Source organism: Struthio camelus, chromosome 1 (genome assembly GCF_040807025.1).
Source record: "Struthio camelus isolate bStrCam1 chromosome 1, bStrCam1.hap1, whole genome shotgun sequence".
Lineage (NCBI taxonomy): Eukaryota > Metazoa > Chordata > Aves > Struthioniformes > Struthionidae > Struthio > Struthio camelus.
In genome coordinates this window covers 193,449,324-193,467,337 of record NC_090942.1, presented here as the reverse complement: position 1 = coordinate 193,467,337, position 18,014 = coordinate 193,449,324, and the positions used below count along the sequence as shown (strand labels likewise).

Here is an 18,014-nt window from a genome sequence, read left to right as displayed (position 1 = left end):
AATTTTAGGATGACCTGTTGCTGTGCTTGGAGGATGCTATCCTTAAAGACCTGCCAGTTTTCCTGAGCTCCGCTACCTTTCAGAGCAGCCCCCATGGGATCTCACCTACCAGTTCCCTGAATAAGCTGAATTCTGCTTGCCTGAAGTCCAGAGCCTGTACTCTGCTACTCTCTTTCCTCATTCCCATTAGGATCTTTCACTCCACTGTTTCACAGTCATTACACTCAAGGCCAAGTGATTCATTATCACATCCACAGCCAGGTCTTCCTTGTTAGAGAATAGCAGATCCAGCTATGCATCACCCCTGGCTGGCCCACCCAGTACCTGTATCAAGGAGCTATCCCCGACACCATCCAGAAATCTTCTTGATTGCTTGCATTCAGCTGAGTTGCCCTTCCAGTAGATGTCAGGGAGCTTAAAGTCCTCCATGAGAACGAGGGTCTGTGATTCAGGGGTTTCCTCAAATGCTTTAAACACTTCCTAGGCTTCCTCTCCTTTATCAGGTGGTCTGTATACATTCCCACCATGATGCCACACTTACTGAACTCTCCTCTGGTGCTGACCCACAAGCCCTCAACCGGCCTGTCATCTGTCCCATAAAGGAGCAGCTCCACACATGGTGAGCTGCTCCCTCACATAGAGAGGACAGTTCCCCTCCCCATCTTCCCTGCCTGTCTTTCGTGAAGAGCTTTTATCAGCCCATCACACGACTCCAGTTGGGTGAACTGTCCCACCATGTCTCAGTTATTGCAATGCTGTTGTAACGCTGTGACCACCTGCAGAACTCTAGTTCCTCCTGCTTATACATACCCCTGAGGTGGGTGTCCCTTTGTCCTGCTTTATCATTCCAGAGCTTTTTTCTTGTACCCAACACCCTGGACCCTTTGCTTCTGATCCCTGTACACTGCTACCTCACTTGCCTGTGGGTCAACATATCCCTCCTCTATCCTTCCTGGTTCAAAGCTCTCCTCACCAGGTTGGTCAACCTGTTGGTAAAGATGCTTTTGCCCAACTTTGTCAGGCGGATTCCATCTCTCCCTAGCAGTCCTCAGTCCTCAGAGTGGGTCCCACGGTTGTAAATGCCAAATCTCTGCTGATGACAGCAGGTGCACAACCAAGTGTTGACCTAAAGAATCCCTCTGCTCCTCCCCAAGCCTTTCTCCTTCACTGATGGAGACCAGCTATGATGAGTATAGTGGCTTAGACACTGCTAACCTATAAATATAATAGAAGTATGATGATACAAACTGTTCATTTAAATTCAGTACTTCCAAACCCCAGGACAGAATTTAGCCACACAACTCCCATTCCATTCAGTAAAATTTGTGCAGTTAAACTTTGCCAAAGTTGAAAAACTAAAACACACACGTAGAGCAGAACACATGGAGACAACTATAAGGACATCGAGAATGTTACTGTGTGAAATTATTCTGCCATTTCTTTGTGACAGATATCTTCTCAGTGGTCTTCAAAGTTAAGCAGGACTTTTTTTCTGCATTGTGAAGATAAACAGTCCTGTATGAAGAACTGCTGAAAAGGGCTCAGGAAAACTCTGGACCCAGAATCTCTCTGATACTTCTAATTGCTACTGGCAAACTAATTTCTATGGTGGATTTCTCTTAAATTTAAAAGGTCCACTAACATTTTCTTCCTGCCATGGGGTAGCATGTCCATTCCAATAACTTAATGTTTTTTAGCATTTGTCTGCTACCTAGGGGTTTTCATATACCCTTGGCACTGGTAGAGAACATTTTCTGCACAACTCCTACACAAAATTAGAGGATGGAAAGGTGCTAAACCAAGTTACTCTTCTCTCCCCTGTTCTGTCTAAGCTTGACCTCTCCCATCTGCCCTTCCTGTCTCTACTCCTTCATTTTGCATCTTGAACCTTATCTCTCCCTTAACTTCCTACAAAGAATACTGTGATCCCTGTAAGAGAGCATTTGGCCCATGCTGCTGGTCACTAAGCAATAGCCCTGAAAGGGAAATTTCAGTCTCTTCAACCTCCCTGTGAGCACACAGGGATAACTTAGCTTGGAAATAAAACTCAACAGACAACCCTCCTTGAGGACATTTCTCTGTCAAAGCTGCACTTTCCAACCAAATTGTTGGAGAAAAAGGGCAGAGCAAACTCAGCACATCTCTGTTGCAATACATCCTTTATGGATTTCCCCACCATACTCAACTCCTACTTCTCTATTTTAATTTAACTCCAATTCTCCACTTTTCCAGCTGATGGCTCTTAGAGATGAACAGAGTACATACTTATGCCTGGGCTGGGTGTGGATTGATTGCAAAGGTTAAAATACTGTCCAGCCTGGGAGGAGCTGCACAGGAAATCTCTCCCTGTCTTCAGAGATCTTGCAAGTTGTCCAATTAATTTGTCATTCAATATGATATCTTGGGAACAACCACTCTGCTGCAGTCCCATGAACGTGTTCTTTGCTGGGTTTGTGGCAAACTCAGGCTCACAACAACCACTGTGTGCTTTGGGGGAGAAACATCCTTTCAGAAGTTACAATTTGTGCTTACTAAAGCCAGAACTATGCCAAAGCAGCACAAGAACTACAGGGGCATTTGTTTGTGGGAAAAAATTGCAGCATTAAATCTTCCTCTGCAAAACTTATAGAGTCCAGCCTAAACCAATAACTCAGAACCTGGATCTAGACAAAAACTTCCCTCCACCAAGATTTGGGTCAGGACCCAGCTACTCTGGAACAGGTCATCTCCCTCACAGGTTGTTATGAACAAAGAGGTAATCTTACGTTGCCTTGCCCAGAATCAGAGCAAATCAATGTCTCTGTGCAGCTCTGCTCTCTGAAGAGGTATTCTTCCTTTTGGTGGGCATATGGGAATTCAAAAAAGTTCAGGCTGAGTTCACTGGATTCAGTTTTAAATATATTTTTGTTTAAGCTGTAATCCTGTGAGCTAGTAACTGTCACAACTTACTGTGATGAGGTAGGGAGACATAATTCACAGTTTATAGATGGAAGGCTGAGGGACAGAGAGTTTAAGGGTACACTTGGATATACTTTCAGTTGAGCCTTAACAGCTTAAACAGTTACAATCCTTTGGCTGCTGGTTGCTGTTTTAATTCACACTGAACGGCTGAATGTACCTCACATAATAAGTCACAGCATCGCAGCCACAGAGGTGGGAGGAGCAGTTAACAGCCGAGAAAAAAGAACTGGAAATTAAGGAGCTAAAGCTCGTTAAAATCAGTCACATGAGTACATCTGGAAAGGGGGGTCCAGATCCACTTACCTAACCTCACCACTTTTAAATTAAGCAAATAGTTTACTCCAGTTTCTCAGTGCTTGTGGGATGATGGGAGCGTTTTAGGCATTTGAAAGTGGACTGCAAAATGATTACAAACAAATGTACCCGCTCACACACAGAAGTGTAACATGGAGGGATAAAAGTAATAGGGCAAAGTTTGAATGATTGTGTTTTTAGTGGGCTGTAAAGAAAAACCACATGGCAACACTGCATAAGATCTGGAGGGCGGAGACTTTCCCCCGAATAGAATAGGTTAAAAATTAAGTTGATTATATATTTATAAAAAGAGAGAGAGAGAAAGAGAAAGAATACTTAGTGGCAAGCTAAAAAGATCTTGAGAGCCTTTACTGTATTGTCCAAGGCAAATCCTATACTTCAAATACAGCACTGCCTCCAACTCTTGAAGACAGTACAGTGATATTGAAGACAGTCATCTATAAATTTTGTATGCAGGCACACATAGTTGTCCAGGTGCATCTTACAGTAAACAAGAAAAAGCCATAGCTCCAATGGACAATTCTTTCTGGAATAACAGAAGTCACCTTTTCAGGATGCTATTAATAACAGAGAATTGACGTTACGAGTAGATACCTAACTTTTGGATGGTTAAAATAGGTGGAATGACTCCTTAATGACCTACCAATGCCAGGTAGGTAATCTTTGGAAGATTAAGACGTGGAATCTATTACATCCCAAAGCATCCCTTTATCAAAGGGCCAGCCTTTCTCTCTTTGTCAAATGAGCTACTTTTTACTTATACACCGCATTTGAGAAAGGCGAACCCACTGGTAATGTAGTGATGCTTCCTGTTTTGTAACAAATAAGGAACTGCGGCAACATCTGACTCATTGCCGGTATCTTCTTCGTGTTTATCTTTCTGTTCCTAAGTCATGGAGATGTTTGTGTGCTCCGTATGTTGTCTGTAAACACCAAAACCTCCCAAGGATAAAACTACAATTCTCATTAGCTACTAATCTCTGTAGGCATCCTGCTCACTTTCTCAGACGTAGGACTACAAGATCAGAAAGTACATCAACTATTTTGTGCTGGTTCAGCTGCTACTAGATCAAGCTTGGACAGCTTGTGAAGAACCTATAGCAATGGCAAGTGCAAATAGGGACTTCCAAGAGTGAGGCTAAAGGAAGTGGCTGGTGGTTCCATCCACAGCCAGGACCAGTTCTATTCATTTGCAGGCTCGAAGCAAGCTTTGATTTTGGTTATCTTGTTAAATATGGGTGCCTGTTTTAAGTAAGTTTGCTCGGCTCACCTGAAGTCAAGGCCAGGCGGGGCTGCACTAACTTAGCATCTTTTGAGAAAGCATCAGGCCCTTAGAGTGAAAAGACAAAGCACGACCACAAAAATGAACACGCCCTCCAATTAAAAGTCAGATTTGAAAGCATAGCTTTTCACTTTTCTATTAATTAGCTTCCCTTTTCGAAACTGCTGAGCCTCACTGTGGCATTGTTATAGCTGGGATAACACTGCTTGCTTTGCTTTGCAACTATCAAAGTACCAGCCACTTGGTTCCTTTGCTCAGGGTACCAAATGCATTTTAAAAAGGAGCTTTGGAAAAATTAAGGCAATTCAATGTAATAGACCCTAAGAGACTTAACTGTTGTGCACAGAGAGGATACTGGAGAGCTAAGCTTAGACACTCAAGCTGTGGCAGCTCTTTAAAGATGTAAAAGCGATGTGCCATTTTCTTTAGTCTTTGCATTACTTTGAGAATTGACTTTATTGAGCCACGCAGCGTAAATGCTATTTCATGTGAAAATAGAAGCTGCCTTAGTGCTTTGTCCTTAGCACTGGTAATTCTGTTTCTACAGATAAGTGCAGGTGAGTGATGAGTTTATGAAAAGGTACAAATCTTACTGCCTTTCCTGCTCAGTTCTCATTAATACCAATAAACACACATGACCACCAAATAAAAAACACCATCACCTTTGCTTTCCCCTTGTTCTCTGGATTTTGCAAATGAGATGGCAATAAATTAAGTCTCCTAAGAGTCATGACACCTTATGTCAGCACCTCACACAGCATCATATAGACACCAAAGTGTTTTGGCAAAAGAACAGCTTGTCCCCTGTGCTTGATTAACTGTCTGCTACAAAAACCAAGGAAGAGACTTGGCTATCGGTTCTGTATAGTTCCGTGGCTGAACACCCATATACTACGTATGTGATGGTGAAGAATGTGAAATATGTCAAAAATGACCTAAATATCACCTCATTCTCTCCATGTCCACTCTTCTCATCCCCTGAGATTTACTCCTGGGTTCACGAAAATCAAACGGCCAAAGCACAAAGGCCAACAACAATATTATATGTACCCATAAACAAATTTTCACTAGAACATCTGTACAGTAAGGCCCTCAAGGATTAGCCTAATTGCTTTACTGAATCTGCTTCAATGAACTTTTAGATTTATACCTATTTATCTCAGGATCCATTTCTCCCCTCAACTCAGACTAAGAATTATTTACCCATTTACTTGCAGAGGCTAGCAGTACCAGTAGTTTGATTGCACTATATTGCTCTGTGAAGTTAATGAAGTAATAGTCAATAAAATTATTCCAAAGGTATTTATTTCTTTGTTTCACATGAATTAAAAAGAAAATCTGAAATAAAAATTAAACCACACTCTTTATTGAAATATAGAATCTTATTTATACTTCAAATACTTTTTAAATATAGGCTAGAAAAACAGAAATTTCAGCTTGGATCCATTTAATATTTCTGTGGTAGTGCCTAGAAACCTACATTAAAACAAATATTTTTTTCCTTGAAAAGGGACAGCGCACATTGCTTACCTAAAGCTAACAGAGAAAATTCAGTGTAGATTTTTAAAGCAACCATTCAGATTACATTTATTTTCATACATGATTTAAACACGGTTAACAGTGCAGTTCTTTCATATTCCAAACGTGAGTTGATCAGAAACTGAAAAGAAAGCTGCTGTTGCTTCTTCCTTTTGGAATTTATTTTTCAGAAATGTCCTAATATATTCTACTCGGAACTCTCATTTGACTTGAATAGAGGTTATGTAGGATTTGCCAGGGTGGAAGCAAAATATTTTTTTACTTATTATCTGGAATGCTTCAAATACAGTTAAGCTTTACATTAACATTTTGACTATTTGCTGTAGGTGTCTGTGAACTGGGGTCATAATTAAAGTTTACAGAAATATACACTCGTTACGTTCAAAATCTCGTCAATGATTACTTTAAAATAAAGTCCTTTAACAAAGATGTAGATATTAATGGTAGTTGGATAACCAGGTATTTAAGTTAAAAATACATAAACTATGCATATGACACACAGCAGTTAAGCATCTCATAAGCATCTATTTCCTGTATGTTTTATGTAGTCTCAGGCTGACATTTTGGTTGAAGTACACTGCACTGAAAGTGTCTCTTACATGAGAAAAAAAAAAAAAAAAGAGTAAAATTAAGTCTCTTTTTTTACCTGCAGGATTACACAGGACAACAAGAACCCAATAAACACACTAGTGGCCTCAAAAAGAAAAATGAAACTTCCAATTCTCAACACAAAATGTACAACTATTTTATGCACGTTTAGGTATCACTCTCTTAAAAAATGAAGTAAAATAAAAACAACTTCTCCATCCTTTCTGCTATTTTTATAGAGCTGCCCTTCCGAACATATATCCTAGCTCAAACCTTAGCACTTCAAGAATCAGACTGCTCACAGAGTCAGAGCTAGATTACTTTTTCTGGATAACAGGTCAGGGTTCGCCAAAACTATTCTGATCAAATTCAGTGAAATAGGCTTTGTCAGAAAAATTGAAACATCCTAAAAAATAAAGGGTTTTTTTGATTATTTTAAGACTGAACATTTGGACATTTCAGTCCAAAAAGGTATTTTGCTGATTTTGGCTAGATTTTGAAAAAAATGGAAAATTGTGTAAAACGTTTTTTGTTACGTATCTTCTAAAATTTGAATTTATGGCCACTAAAATCATATGCTCATCAAAAAACAACAAAAACAACAAAGAAAATTCATACAAAATCAAGTAATTATTTAAGACTTGAGGATGCTGTTGGTCTGACCTTGCGAAATACTTAGGCAGGTGCTTAATTTTAAGCATGTGAGTCATTGTGCCAGGAGAGATTTTATGGAGAACACTAATGCACAAATATTAGTTAGACTGGCTCTTCCACTTCAAGATAAGCGTGGACGTAAGTGCTTTGCTGGATATAGATCAGGATGCTCAGCACCTAACAGGACTTCAGGCGCTGATCCAGCAAAGCACTTACCCACACGAACAATGTTGCTGACTTTAAGATCACTGCTCATGTGCTTAACATTAGGCATGCTCATAAGTGCTTTCCTGGAAGGGCCCGATAGACCAATAGTGTATTAACTATAAAATTTAAAGCAGTGTATGCTTAACACACCGCATATTTAACAATGTTAATCTGCTGAGATTCGCTTTTTCTTGGAACAGGGCATGCCTAACTTTAAGCATTTATTTTCAGAAAGTGCGTTAAAAAAGCCTTTAAAAGCTGCTTTGAGATTATGGCGAGTTAAAATAATACTAGCAAGTCTCCTTAGGCTCCTTTCACTTCTTCTTTGAATGTCTTTGCACAGGCATCTAAAAAGAGAAGAAAAAACCCTAGGCATAAACATCAATCTATTCAAATAAGCATCCATACATTTAGTTTCCCTCCAAAAAGCTTAAAGACAGATACAATTAAATACCTGAAAACCAGAATCACTGAACCCTCCTAATTTTCAGATCTGAATCTAAATTTTGCCAGTTGTACCACCTTTTCCACTGAAAATATTCAAATCAACAACTGTCACTTCTACAGATAGAAATAAGTTTATTACTTAAGACTGAAAATGACGTGCAAGTCCAACTCTGAAATATCCCCAAGTCAATACTGGTATTTCCATATGAAGTTTTCCATATCCAGTGATGTCAATTGTTTTGCAATGAGAAGACTAAAAAAGTGCAAATATAAGAGCTGCTTAATCCTCAAACAACTATAAAAGTAATACACCTCATCAGATGTTTACACGAATATGTAGAGACGACATGTTAATCTGAGACGACATGTTAATCCCAGAAAAATAAAGTAAGACCACATTTCTACAATGGTGCTGGCATGTTGTTTCATACTAAGCTAAGCAAGCAAGAATTAGCAAAGCAGCACTTCATAATGACCTACTGCTACTGCTGGCCAGTCACAGCAACTATATTCAAATCCTCGTTGTGGTAGGAAATATTGTTTTATGTATTTGGCACCATATGCTCTTCATAACTTCTTACGGCTACATGTTAAGGAAGTTTCAAAGTCACTAAATGTATTTCATTCTTTCCTAATGGGAAGAGAGTTTTTGTTTTCATGTGAAAGCTCTAATGGCTCTTGGAAATAGCTTGTGTTTTTTTGTCATGCACAAACTTCTGCTCAACCAGAGACAGTCACTAATAAAATTACTATTCCTGTAAGTTATGGCATAGCTGACAGCTGGAAGTTGAGATGTGACACACTAAAGCACAATGCATCTGTGCATGAAAGAAGAACTCTAGACTCATGTGCAGAGACGGATGTGAATGTCATGTACAGAAAAAGAAGAAAAACAAAAGGTATCCCAGATCAGAAGTCAAAACAAAGACCTTCCATCTCTATCAGGATTGTCCTCCTTTTGTCCTAACTTCTGACCACAGAAACCAGGCCTTTCTTACTAGAAGAAATGTTCTCAAACTGTTCAATGACAAGACATGTTTCTAAAATTTATTTCACAAAATATTTGAATTGTTAAAACCAAAAAGCCTGAAACTGGTAGATTTAAATATCCAGAATAAGAGCTTCCACCACGCATCTGTCCCACCTCAGTTTTTTGTTTCTAGTGTAACTATCTCCCATTCTTGGTTTTCCATTCAAGTGGAAAGGAACCATTCAAGTGGTTTTCCATTCAACGGAACTATCTTCCATTCTTGGTTTTCCATTCCATTTCCATTCCCATGCTTGCTTGCTTTCTCATCATCTTTCAGTGCTTGAAATTGTTTTTTCATTAACAGACACACAGTTCCTTTCATTGACCAAAATGCTCCCTAAGATGCTTTTTACTGCACAAAATTTCTCTATTAACATGACAGTATGTACCCAGTTTAGTTTTTTTCTCATAATATTATCTTGCACTTTGAGTGGCGGTTTTCAAAAGTTGTCACCTTTGGCGTATCCCTGCTCCTGCTGATATGAATTGGGGCAGGGGGAGGAGATGACTTCAAAGGAAACTGCTGGATTAGGCTGAATGCTTTTTAAAATCTCATCCTTCTAGCTTATGATCACACTTGCTCATTCTGGGCTCACCAAAAGCTAGCTCTTTCCATCCAATTCATATTAAGGACCCATTTGTTAATGCAATACATGCGGCTACAGAGCTGGCCTTCACTTACACCCTAGACAAGTTAAGGCAGAAAAAAGCAAGATGGCAATTCTTAAGGTAGTGCACATAGAGAAATGTCACATGCAATGACACCTAGCGTTACTTTTTAAACTTGTCTGATAGCTAACGTCAGAGTTGGAAATTCTATCGATAGAGCTGCTGAACTCCGGTTAAGATAGCTGAAGACCAAGGCAGTATGATATAGCAAGAATTTCTCTGTGACTCTGCATAGCGTTTCCCACGTTCTTCTGTTCTCTTTTGCTCCCATCTCTTATATTGTTGTAAAAATTTATCATGAATGAGGAGAATTTTATTGAAGTACCAAATGACTTGGGAGAATGATTTGAATTGAAGTATCAATAAAACCTCTGCATCTGAATCACTGACTTCTTGATCTACATTCAAACACTTTCATATTATAGGCTGATTTTCAGAGATAAGGAAGACATAGTAATGATTCCTCAGAACGAAAGCATTTTAACAAGGAACTTCATTTTGGGTCCAGATAATCCACTTCAGACAAACATTTTTAAAACTGGGAGCATTAGTTCTACACTTGTTCTCTGTTTAGTCTAATTTCATTGGGAATACATGACCCAGTATCTTTAAGGGGCATCCACAATTGTGAAATAAATCTTCCCATAATCAGAGAGGTTTTCATAGCAGATTTCTCTCTATCTGAAATTCCACCCATATTGACTTCCCTATTTACAAACTGCATACAAAACTTTGAAAAAAACCACTAGTTTGGAAGGCATACAAATCCCAACAAACTGCAACTGCAAAACAGCGTATGACACTCAGCATGACTTTTCATTCATCTACAGTTGGAAGAAAATGCCACAGAGCTCTTTTAACCTAGCAGAGAAACACTCTAATCTGATGGTTGTAAACTAGGACAAATAAGTTTGAAGTGGAAAAAGAGTATACTTACTAAGAATGAAGAAACTCTTAGTTTCTCTGAAGTCCCCATTATCAAGGGATACAAGCAGACACTCTACTGAGTTGAAGCAGCAAATAATGAAGTATATAAAGATTGTCTGTCTTTCTAAAACACACATTGTATTTCATCCACAGTTATGGCGCAGTGAAAGAATTACTAGATGAAACTAAGAACCAGTGTCGTTGAGGACCGGGTAGAACTATACAAATGATCCCAGTGACTCCATCCCTTTCCATTTCTGTGAATTGGGGAAGTTACAACATAGCAGATAACTATCCTCTTACCTATATAAAAATACTCTGTAATGAGGAAAGAACACACCCAGGAGTGAGTAGTGCTTTTTAAATAAAAAAATTTAAATATCATTTAAATAATGATCCTACCTTGTGAAAGTCTTCCTAAAGCTAAACCTTGTCTTAAGACATCCATGTTTAAGCTTCTGAACCATGCATCCAGCTCCAAATAGGCTTCTTCAAGACTCTCAGCTTCATCTTTAAATAAATCTTCTTCTAATTATTTTTGTAAGGACCTATGGACCTTGGAACTAAACATAAAAAATACCCCTATATTGCTATGCGTTAAAAGATTTATCACATAAGACTACAGTGATATTGTTAAGTCTTCAAGGATTAAAGATTTATGCACAGGGAAATACCAAAAGCCCATAGCTAATGTCCTGAAGCCTAACTGAACTCTAGAAACGTACAGGAAGCACAACATGCACAAATTTGTTACATAAAGCAGTTTATTGTATTACATTCACACTGACATTTATTGCAATTTGTTTCTGGCAAAATCAAAACCAAAACCTCAATACAGGCACTCTCTTTGCCTGGATAAATTGCAACCAATGGCAATGCTTATATCAGCATTTAGATTTAGGTCCACATAGAAATCTGAAGATGCCATCCTACTCTGGTGTGACACTTGGTATAACAGTCTCAAAAAATAATGCTCCTAATGAATCAAAAAACTCTCCTCTAAAACATATGGCAGTGAAAGGCATGTTTCCAGCACAGAATGGAGTGCATGGAGAAAACTCTGTGGTAGCCTTGACTAAGCTTGCTCTGGAATAAGAAGTACAGCCGCACTGTATGGTGCCATGCTAAGCCCTGACTCTCAGCATGCAGGACACTCTAATGCAGCTACGCTGCCTTCCAGACCCAGGCTGGATCTCTGTATGGCACTGCCTTGCACCAGCGAAACTTAACAGCTCTGCCCACACTAGCTCACAGATCTCTTCATCACACTCCACTGTATATGCAGACATGCTTGCTCTAAATATACTAAAAACAAAAAAAGCCCCAAAGGACATCTTTAGTTTAATGTAAAAAAAAAAAAAAAAAACTGTATAAAACTGCTTCAGGAACAAGCCTTTATTTTGATGCTTTAGGTTTGGCGCTAAAGAAAGTAGAAATGGATTTCATTCCACTCTTATCAACTTTGGCCAGAGCCTTCTGAGCTGCAGACATCTTGCTGTTTGCCTGTTAGTGAAATGAAAAACAGAGAAAGTTAAGCAGCATCTCTATAGGAGTGGGGTGTAAGCTATCAAATCTTAGGTATGGAAGTCAAGTAAGAAGTTGAATTGCTTTTTTAGCATGCGGGAGTAAAGATAATGTTATGCAGGATATAAATGGTAAGGGAGAAACCTTACAAAACAAATTTGAGATTATTCAAACAGAAAAATACTTGTCATGAATTACTTAACCTAGGACAAAGATAGAGAATCAATTACAAGGACAAGGAGGTGAAGCATCTTCCCCTTCTGCAGAATGTGGTATCCTGACTCAAACGTTTACTTTGGAATAATCCCTGAGTGTACATTAAGAGGAATAATGCATGCAATATAACAGATGCATACTGTACCCTCCGACTCAATCTCATGATTATGCTGTCAGCAGAATGAATTACAGCCTTGCATTAGAGATGATGAATAATTCACACTGAATTATTATGAAAATCTCCCCGTACAGTGAAATAAAGGGAAAAGAGACGGAAGAACTAAGATGGAAGAAGGTAACCAACACTTGCAAAGCATTTTGAGGCCACTGGGATAACTTCCCAGACACCTAAAACACATTTTATAAGCCACGTTTTATAGAGCTGACCTCTTTTCTTTCTTACATTTTGAAATGTTATGTTTTAAATCTCTAGCTGCTTTCCCTATTAAGAAATCTTTGCCTTGACCTTTTCCTATGATACATCTCAGACTGTAGGACTTCACAATTCCACTACTTGGGATCAGCTAGAAGGTTCTGGATAGGATGGAGATATGCAACTACAGTATAATCGTCTGTGTTACTGTACAAACAAAAACATTGCCAAAGTTTTTAAAAAAGAGTGGTATACTGTACAGAATCCAAGAGCTGTCTTTTCTCTCCCAGATTCTCTCATCAACGTGCTTCATTATTTTACAAGTAAATCATATTTAATGTTAAAGTGAATTACCTCTCATCAGTCTTGTTCTATCTTTATGCTCAGATCAAAAGCTATAGAACCTTATGGGGAGAAAATATGCATATTTTAAATTATTTATCACCTTGTTTAGGGGGCAATCCTTTTCTCACTTCAAAACTAGCGTGTGCCCCAAATACAGAAAAGTCTGTGGGGATAGTGGGGAAGGGAAGGAACGCATCTATCACCAGCTGCTGCTCTTTGTAAAGGAATAAAGAGTAGTCAGCATTAATCTGAAGGTCACAAGAACAGCACAGAGGACCTTTTTGGTTCCCAGTAGACTGGAGAAGGATTTCTTTTCCGTCAGTGTTCAGAGAAACAACCCAGTGAAAGCCTCACAAGCTTGGCACACACAGACAGACTCTATTTCTTTTCGCATCTCTGTTGCTCCCCTAGGAATGGTACAGTGGCAGACACTACTGGACTCAGACTTGAATTGGCCTCAAAACTTGCGTTGAAGTTGGCAATCAGCAAGCTCTGTGTTGATTTAACTTCATTAAATTGACATAAATAAGTGCATAAGCAACATTTCTGGTAAAAATAAGCCCTGTCTTAAAACTTAAGTGAATGCTGCCATCTCTGTTTCTTTTTCAAATAACTGAAATTTAACAGTTGCTACCACTAAGCCATGGGATTTCTCACCTAGAGAGCTCAGGGTTTTGCAACATTAGCTGAGCACCTTAACACATCTATTAATCTCTGAGGGTCAGTAGAAGTTTCACTGATAAAATATAGTCAAACAGTGACAGCATAGAGGAGTTTAGAGTGAGACATTAAGAGTATCAAGGTCCAAGTAAAACTGAAAGAAAAGTTCAAGGAGATTATATTGCCAGTTCTGTGTTTCTCTCAGCACTCTGAAACCAGTATCAAAAACCATATCTCGAACAGAGGCAGGGAAATGTTACCGTTTTCTAGTCTTAAGATATCTCTTAAATTGTTCACCACCAAATGTTTCAAAACACTGGTTCAGAAGAGCTGGCTTTGTTGAGGTGAAGTCATGTAAAAAGTGAAGCTTATTGTCCTGAGTCAGAGCCAGGTTGAATACAGCTGCAGATATCGGCCATTTTCTATTTGTTTTTCCGACACGCTTGGAGGAGAAAAGAAGGGACCACGTGCAGCTACTGGGTACTAATCTATGCGTTAGCAAAACATGCATGAGCGCAAGGCTTGCTTACCTTTTTGTTTTTCAGATTGCTGCTATTAAACTTAGTATAGTCGTCTTCTGCTTCCACAGGGACATCTGATAATTTCCTTTTCTGAAACGTTAAGAATGATGAAGTTGCTCTGTCAACCACTGTTATGATGTACACGCAAGGAAGTTTAAAGTTCTGGTTTTATAATGTAACCATAGCACCAAAACAGGGCTTGGAACCATCTGAAGAATACGCAGTAACAGCAGTAGATCTCGTCTCATAATTGTCTTCTTTAGGCATGAACATATAGCATCTCTGCAGTATTTAGAAGAGATTATTTAATGTTGTGGGAGGTATTTTCTTCTTTTTAGCTTCCTGAGGAATGACTTACAGAAATCAATTCAATCCAGTTTTCTACTTCCATGGTTTTGACTTTGGTTTCAAAGTCTATGTAGAGAACCTTTGTGGAGCAGGTGTTGGAAGTTACTGTCTAACAGCCAGGGAAGCTACACTCAGGTCCCCATGGTCTCATGCAACCATGAAGGACCAGCAACTCCAGTGTTATTGCTATCTGCCAACATCAGTGGATCATCATCTAGTCTCTATCTGTTTGTGCACAACCTCTCAGAGTAATCAGTTTCTACAGTTCAGCAACAACGAAACACTGGCGCAGATCTACTGATGGCTCTATCACTTGAATTCAACAGTATATTAAGAAGCTTGACTCTGCATGTATTGGGTGCCTTCTAAATTCAGCAGTAATGGAAGTTAAGGGTTCTCTGCACTTCACATGATCAGGCCATAAGAATGAATATTTCTTTCCATAAACTGTGAGCATGTGTTTAGTTTAAAGGTGAAAAATTTCTGGTATGCTTCCAAAAAGGAAAAAAAAAGTACATAGTATTTTACAACGCTATATTATTATTATAGATCTGATATTACTACCCTGTCCTTAATATCCTGTGAAATCTAAGCTGTGGCCTTCCTAGTTTTTGTGCCAGAGAGAGTGATTTTGCAAGCAACTTGGATGGTACCATACCATTTTAAGATCCTGTTATATTCATTTTGTTTATGGCACTTCTGATCTCTCCCTCTCCCTCCCTCCCTCTATTCCTCTCTCTCTCTCTTTGGCACAGAAGCCAGGTCTGCAGCTTAGATTTCTCAGCTCTCAGAACCAGATCCAGCAGCAGCCTTTTCTTTTGATTTCAATGGGATCTGGATCAGCTTCTTTGGGAGGCTGTTTACTTCACTGTGATTACATTTTCAAATGACAACCTAATGAATAACGACTATTCTCCTCTTTCTGGAATCTGATAAACAAGTTTTTAAATCTTACGATAAAACATTTGCATTTCAGCAGAGCGTTTGGTGTTTAGTTGTAGCAAATCCTACATATCCTGTTATGATCTGCCAAGGGCCAGATTCCCTATGCTGAAAAGCTGGACAGTACAATGATTACAACACAAGATCAATGTCTTACAATTAATACAAAGATTAAGTATAACATGTACTTTTGATTTAATCATTAAATCACAAAGTCCAGACTATACCCAGCTGACCCTTGTAGTACACAAGACAGAATCTGTTGTAGCTTTTATGCTGAGCATTAAAGTTTCTAAATCTCTCCTCCCTTCAAAATGTATTTTAACATTATTTCTGAACAGGTAGTTTCTTTCCTGTAATCAGAAGTACATGTTGGATCCTTCTTTATTTGTAATAATCATATACTGTGCCTGTGAATACACCTTGCCTTCATTAAGAGAAATTTAAATGCAAGTGAATAAAAAAAAGATCTGAAGGAGACTACACATTTCAGAGAACAAGTCTGCCTTGCTCCACTGAGCTTGTGAAATAAAGGAGTGTTTTAAGCTCTGGAGCCGCAAAGACTTGAACACAAATGCATCATGCACACCCTGGTCAGTCCTCTGGAAATTAATGGGATCCTCAGAAAGATTTCACTACCCAACAACTGAACATAGTTCTAAGCCTCATTTCCTCTGTAACCAAACTGCTGAAATAAAACTATTTTTAAAAATAGATTCTCAGAACTATCCCAATGGTATAAAAGCTATTCATACATAATATGTAATGCACATCACATGTAGTTTAATATAGTTGTAACATGCTTATATGGCTAATGAATATCAGTTGGCTCCTGATGTGTGTTTAATATTTCTTACAATACATAAAGATAATTCTTAACAGAATCAAAGGGCCAAGTAACTGCACAGCCAGAACAACTATCCAACCACATGGAAATAACTTATATGCATGGATATACATTGCAGAACAAATGCTATTAATAACAGTAGGGCCCAATTATTCCTGCATGTGCTAGCTGACACACTGCTTAAAAAAACAGTCACTGAACCAGCCAGAAATGATGTTATTTTAGACTTGGTTTTGGTAAGTAGCAGGGACATTGCAGAAAAGGTCATTCCAGTAAGTAACCTAGTTTCAGCAGAAATAGGATGCCTCAGTTTAAATTAAATGAAAAGGATAATCAAAAGTAGGGCTCCTCAGTCCAGAGGATCAGACCTTGCAAACCGTTTTCCTTACTTCTCAAAGCCAAAGCAAAGGACTTGATGTGTGAAGAGGATCCTTGGAATGCAAAAGAAAAAGATGGAAAAAGTGTTTTTGGATGTTTTACTTCAAATAAGGTGAAAAGCCTTCTAGGAAAGGGTGTCTCAGACTAAACTGGATGAATTCTCCCCCTATACACGCTCACACACACAAGAAACACATCCCCCCCAAGAAAAAAGAAAAAATAATATATTAGAAGTGAGCAGAAAGCCTACAATGAAAGGGGAAAAAAGTTTGATAAAAAAAGAGATTTGTTTCAGGGGTCAGGTAATATAGGGATAAAGTGAGAGCTGCCAAAAAGTCAAGCTGAGTTAGATCTTAGACAAGAAATTAAAACAAACAGTTTTCAAGGCTGTTTAGCCATAGAAACAAAAAGGGAATCAGAAAAGGCAAAGCAAGGCTGCTATGCAGTAAAGGATTGGTCAGATATTAAACCTAACCTAGGTATAGCTGCAAAATGAAGTAAATCCTTCACCTCATTTAAATGTTTTCAATAAAGATGAAAAGGTTAAACACAGCGGCAGAGAAGAGAATGGAAATCACTGGATTCATGGTAGAAGTAAAACTCAGTATGCTAAAGCTGGGAGACTACTTCAGAAATCATAAGTCCAGGAGCAAGACCTGGCAAACGTAGGGACCATATTGCTGCAGAATAGCAAAATACTCATTTACATACAACGAGGAGGAAAAAGTGATTCAGTATTCAATAATAGGTCCTTTAACTGGACCTCAGCAGAAAAGAAGGGGAAAAAAATTGAAAGGATTAGGAGTAATTAAAGATATAGAGTATAAATGTAGGTAATGTCTGTTAACCCATATCTTTTTTCTCAAAGATAACACATTTTCTGAATGTGTAAGGGATTACCAGAGGATTTGACATGGAGCTACCTAAGGAACTGAAATTAGAGAAAATGAAGATTGCATAAAAATTTGGAGGTAGGTAAGAAATTGGGTGAAAGGGTAACAAAAGCAGGTAATGCATAAAGGGATGATATTGGGTTGAGTAGAGATTACTGTTGGAGTTCCATGAATAATATTTATTCAAAATGCTCATTACTTGTTAATTAAAGGTAGCAGCATGCTAACATTTGCTGACTATACATCACTGAGAAGCATTATGAATACTTAAAGAGCGTGTAACACTGCAAAGGAAAAGTCAGAGAAACTTGAAGACTGAGAACATTACAAACGGATGAAATGTACAGA

At 38.6% G+C, this 18,014-nt stretch overlaps 1 protein-coding gene across 6 annotated transcripts in view; it reads right to left on the bottom strand.

The window, feature by feature from the left end:
* Positions 1-5,902: 5,902 nt before the first annotated feature.
* Positions 5,903-18,014, bottom strand: part of RNASEH2B (ribonuclease H2 subunit B) — a 48,058-nt gene continuing 35,946 nt past the window's right edge. For 3 of the 6 annotated variants that reach the window (XM_068929896.1, XM_068929900.1, XM_068929897.1), the window contains 2 exons: positions 14,268-14,348; positions 11,366-12,122 (listed from right to left, as the gene is read on the bottom strand). In XM_068929896.1, the coding sequence (XP_068785997.1) occupies positions 12,015-12,122; positions 14,268-14,348 (189 nt within the window). In that variant the 3' untranslated portion in view covers positions 11,366-12,014. Of the gene's footprint in view, positions 7,894-11,365; positions 12,123-14,267; positions 14,541-16,595; positions 16,827-18,014 lie in introns of those variants that run through there. The other 3 variants (XR_011138633.1, XM_068929899.1, XM_068929898.1) reach the window with 3 other exon arrangements.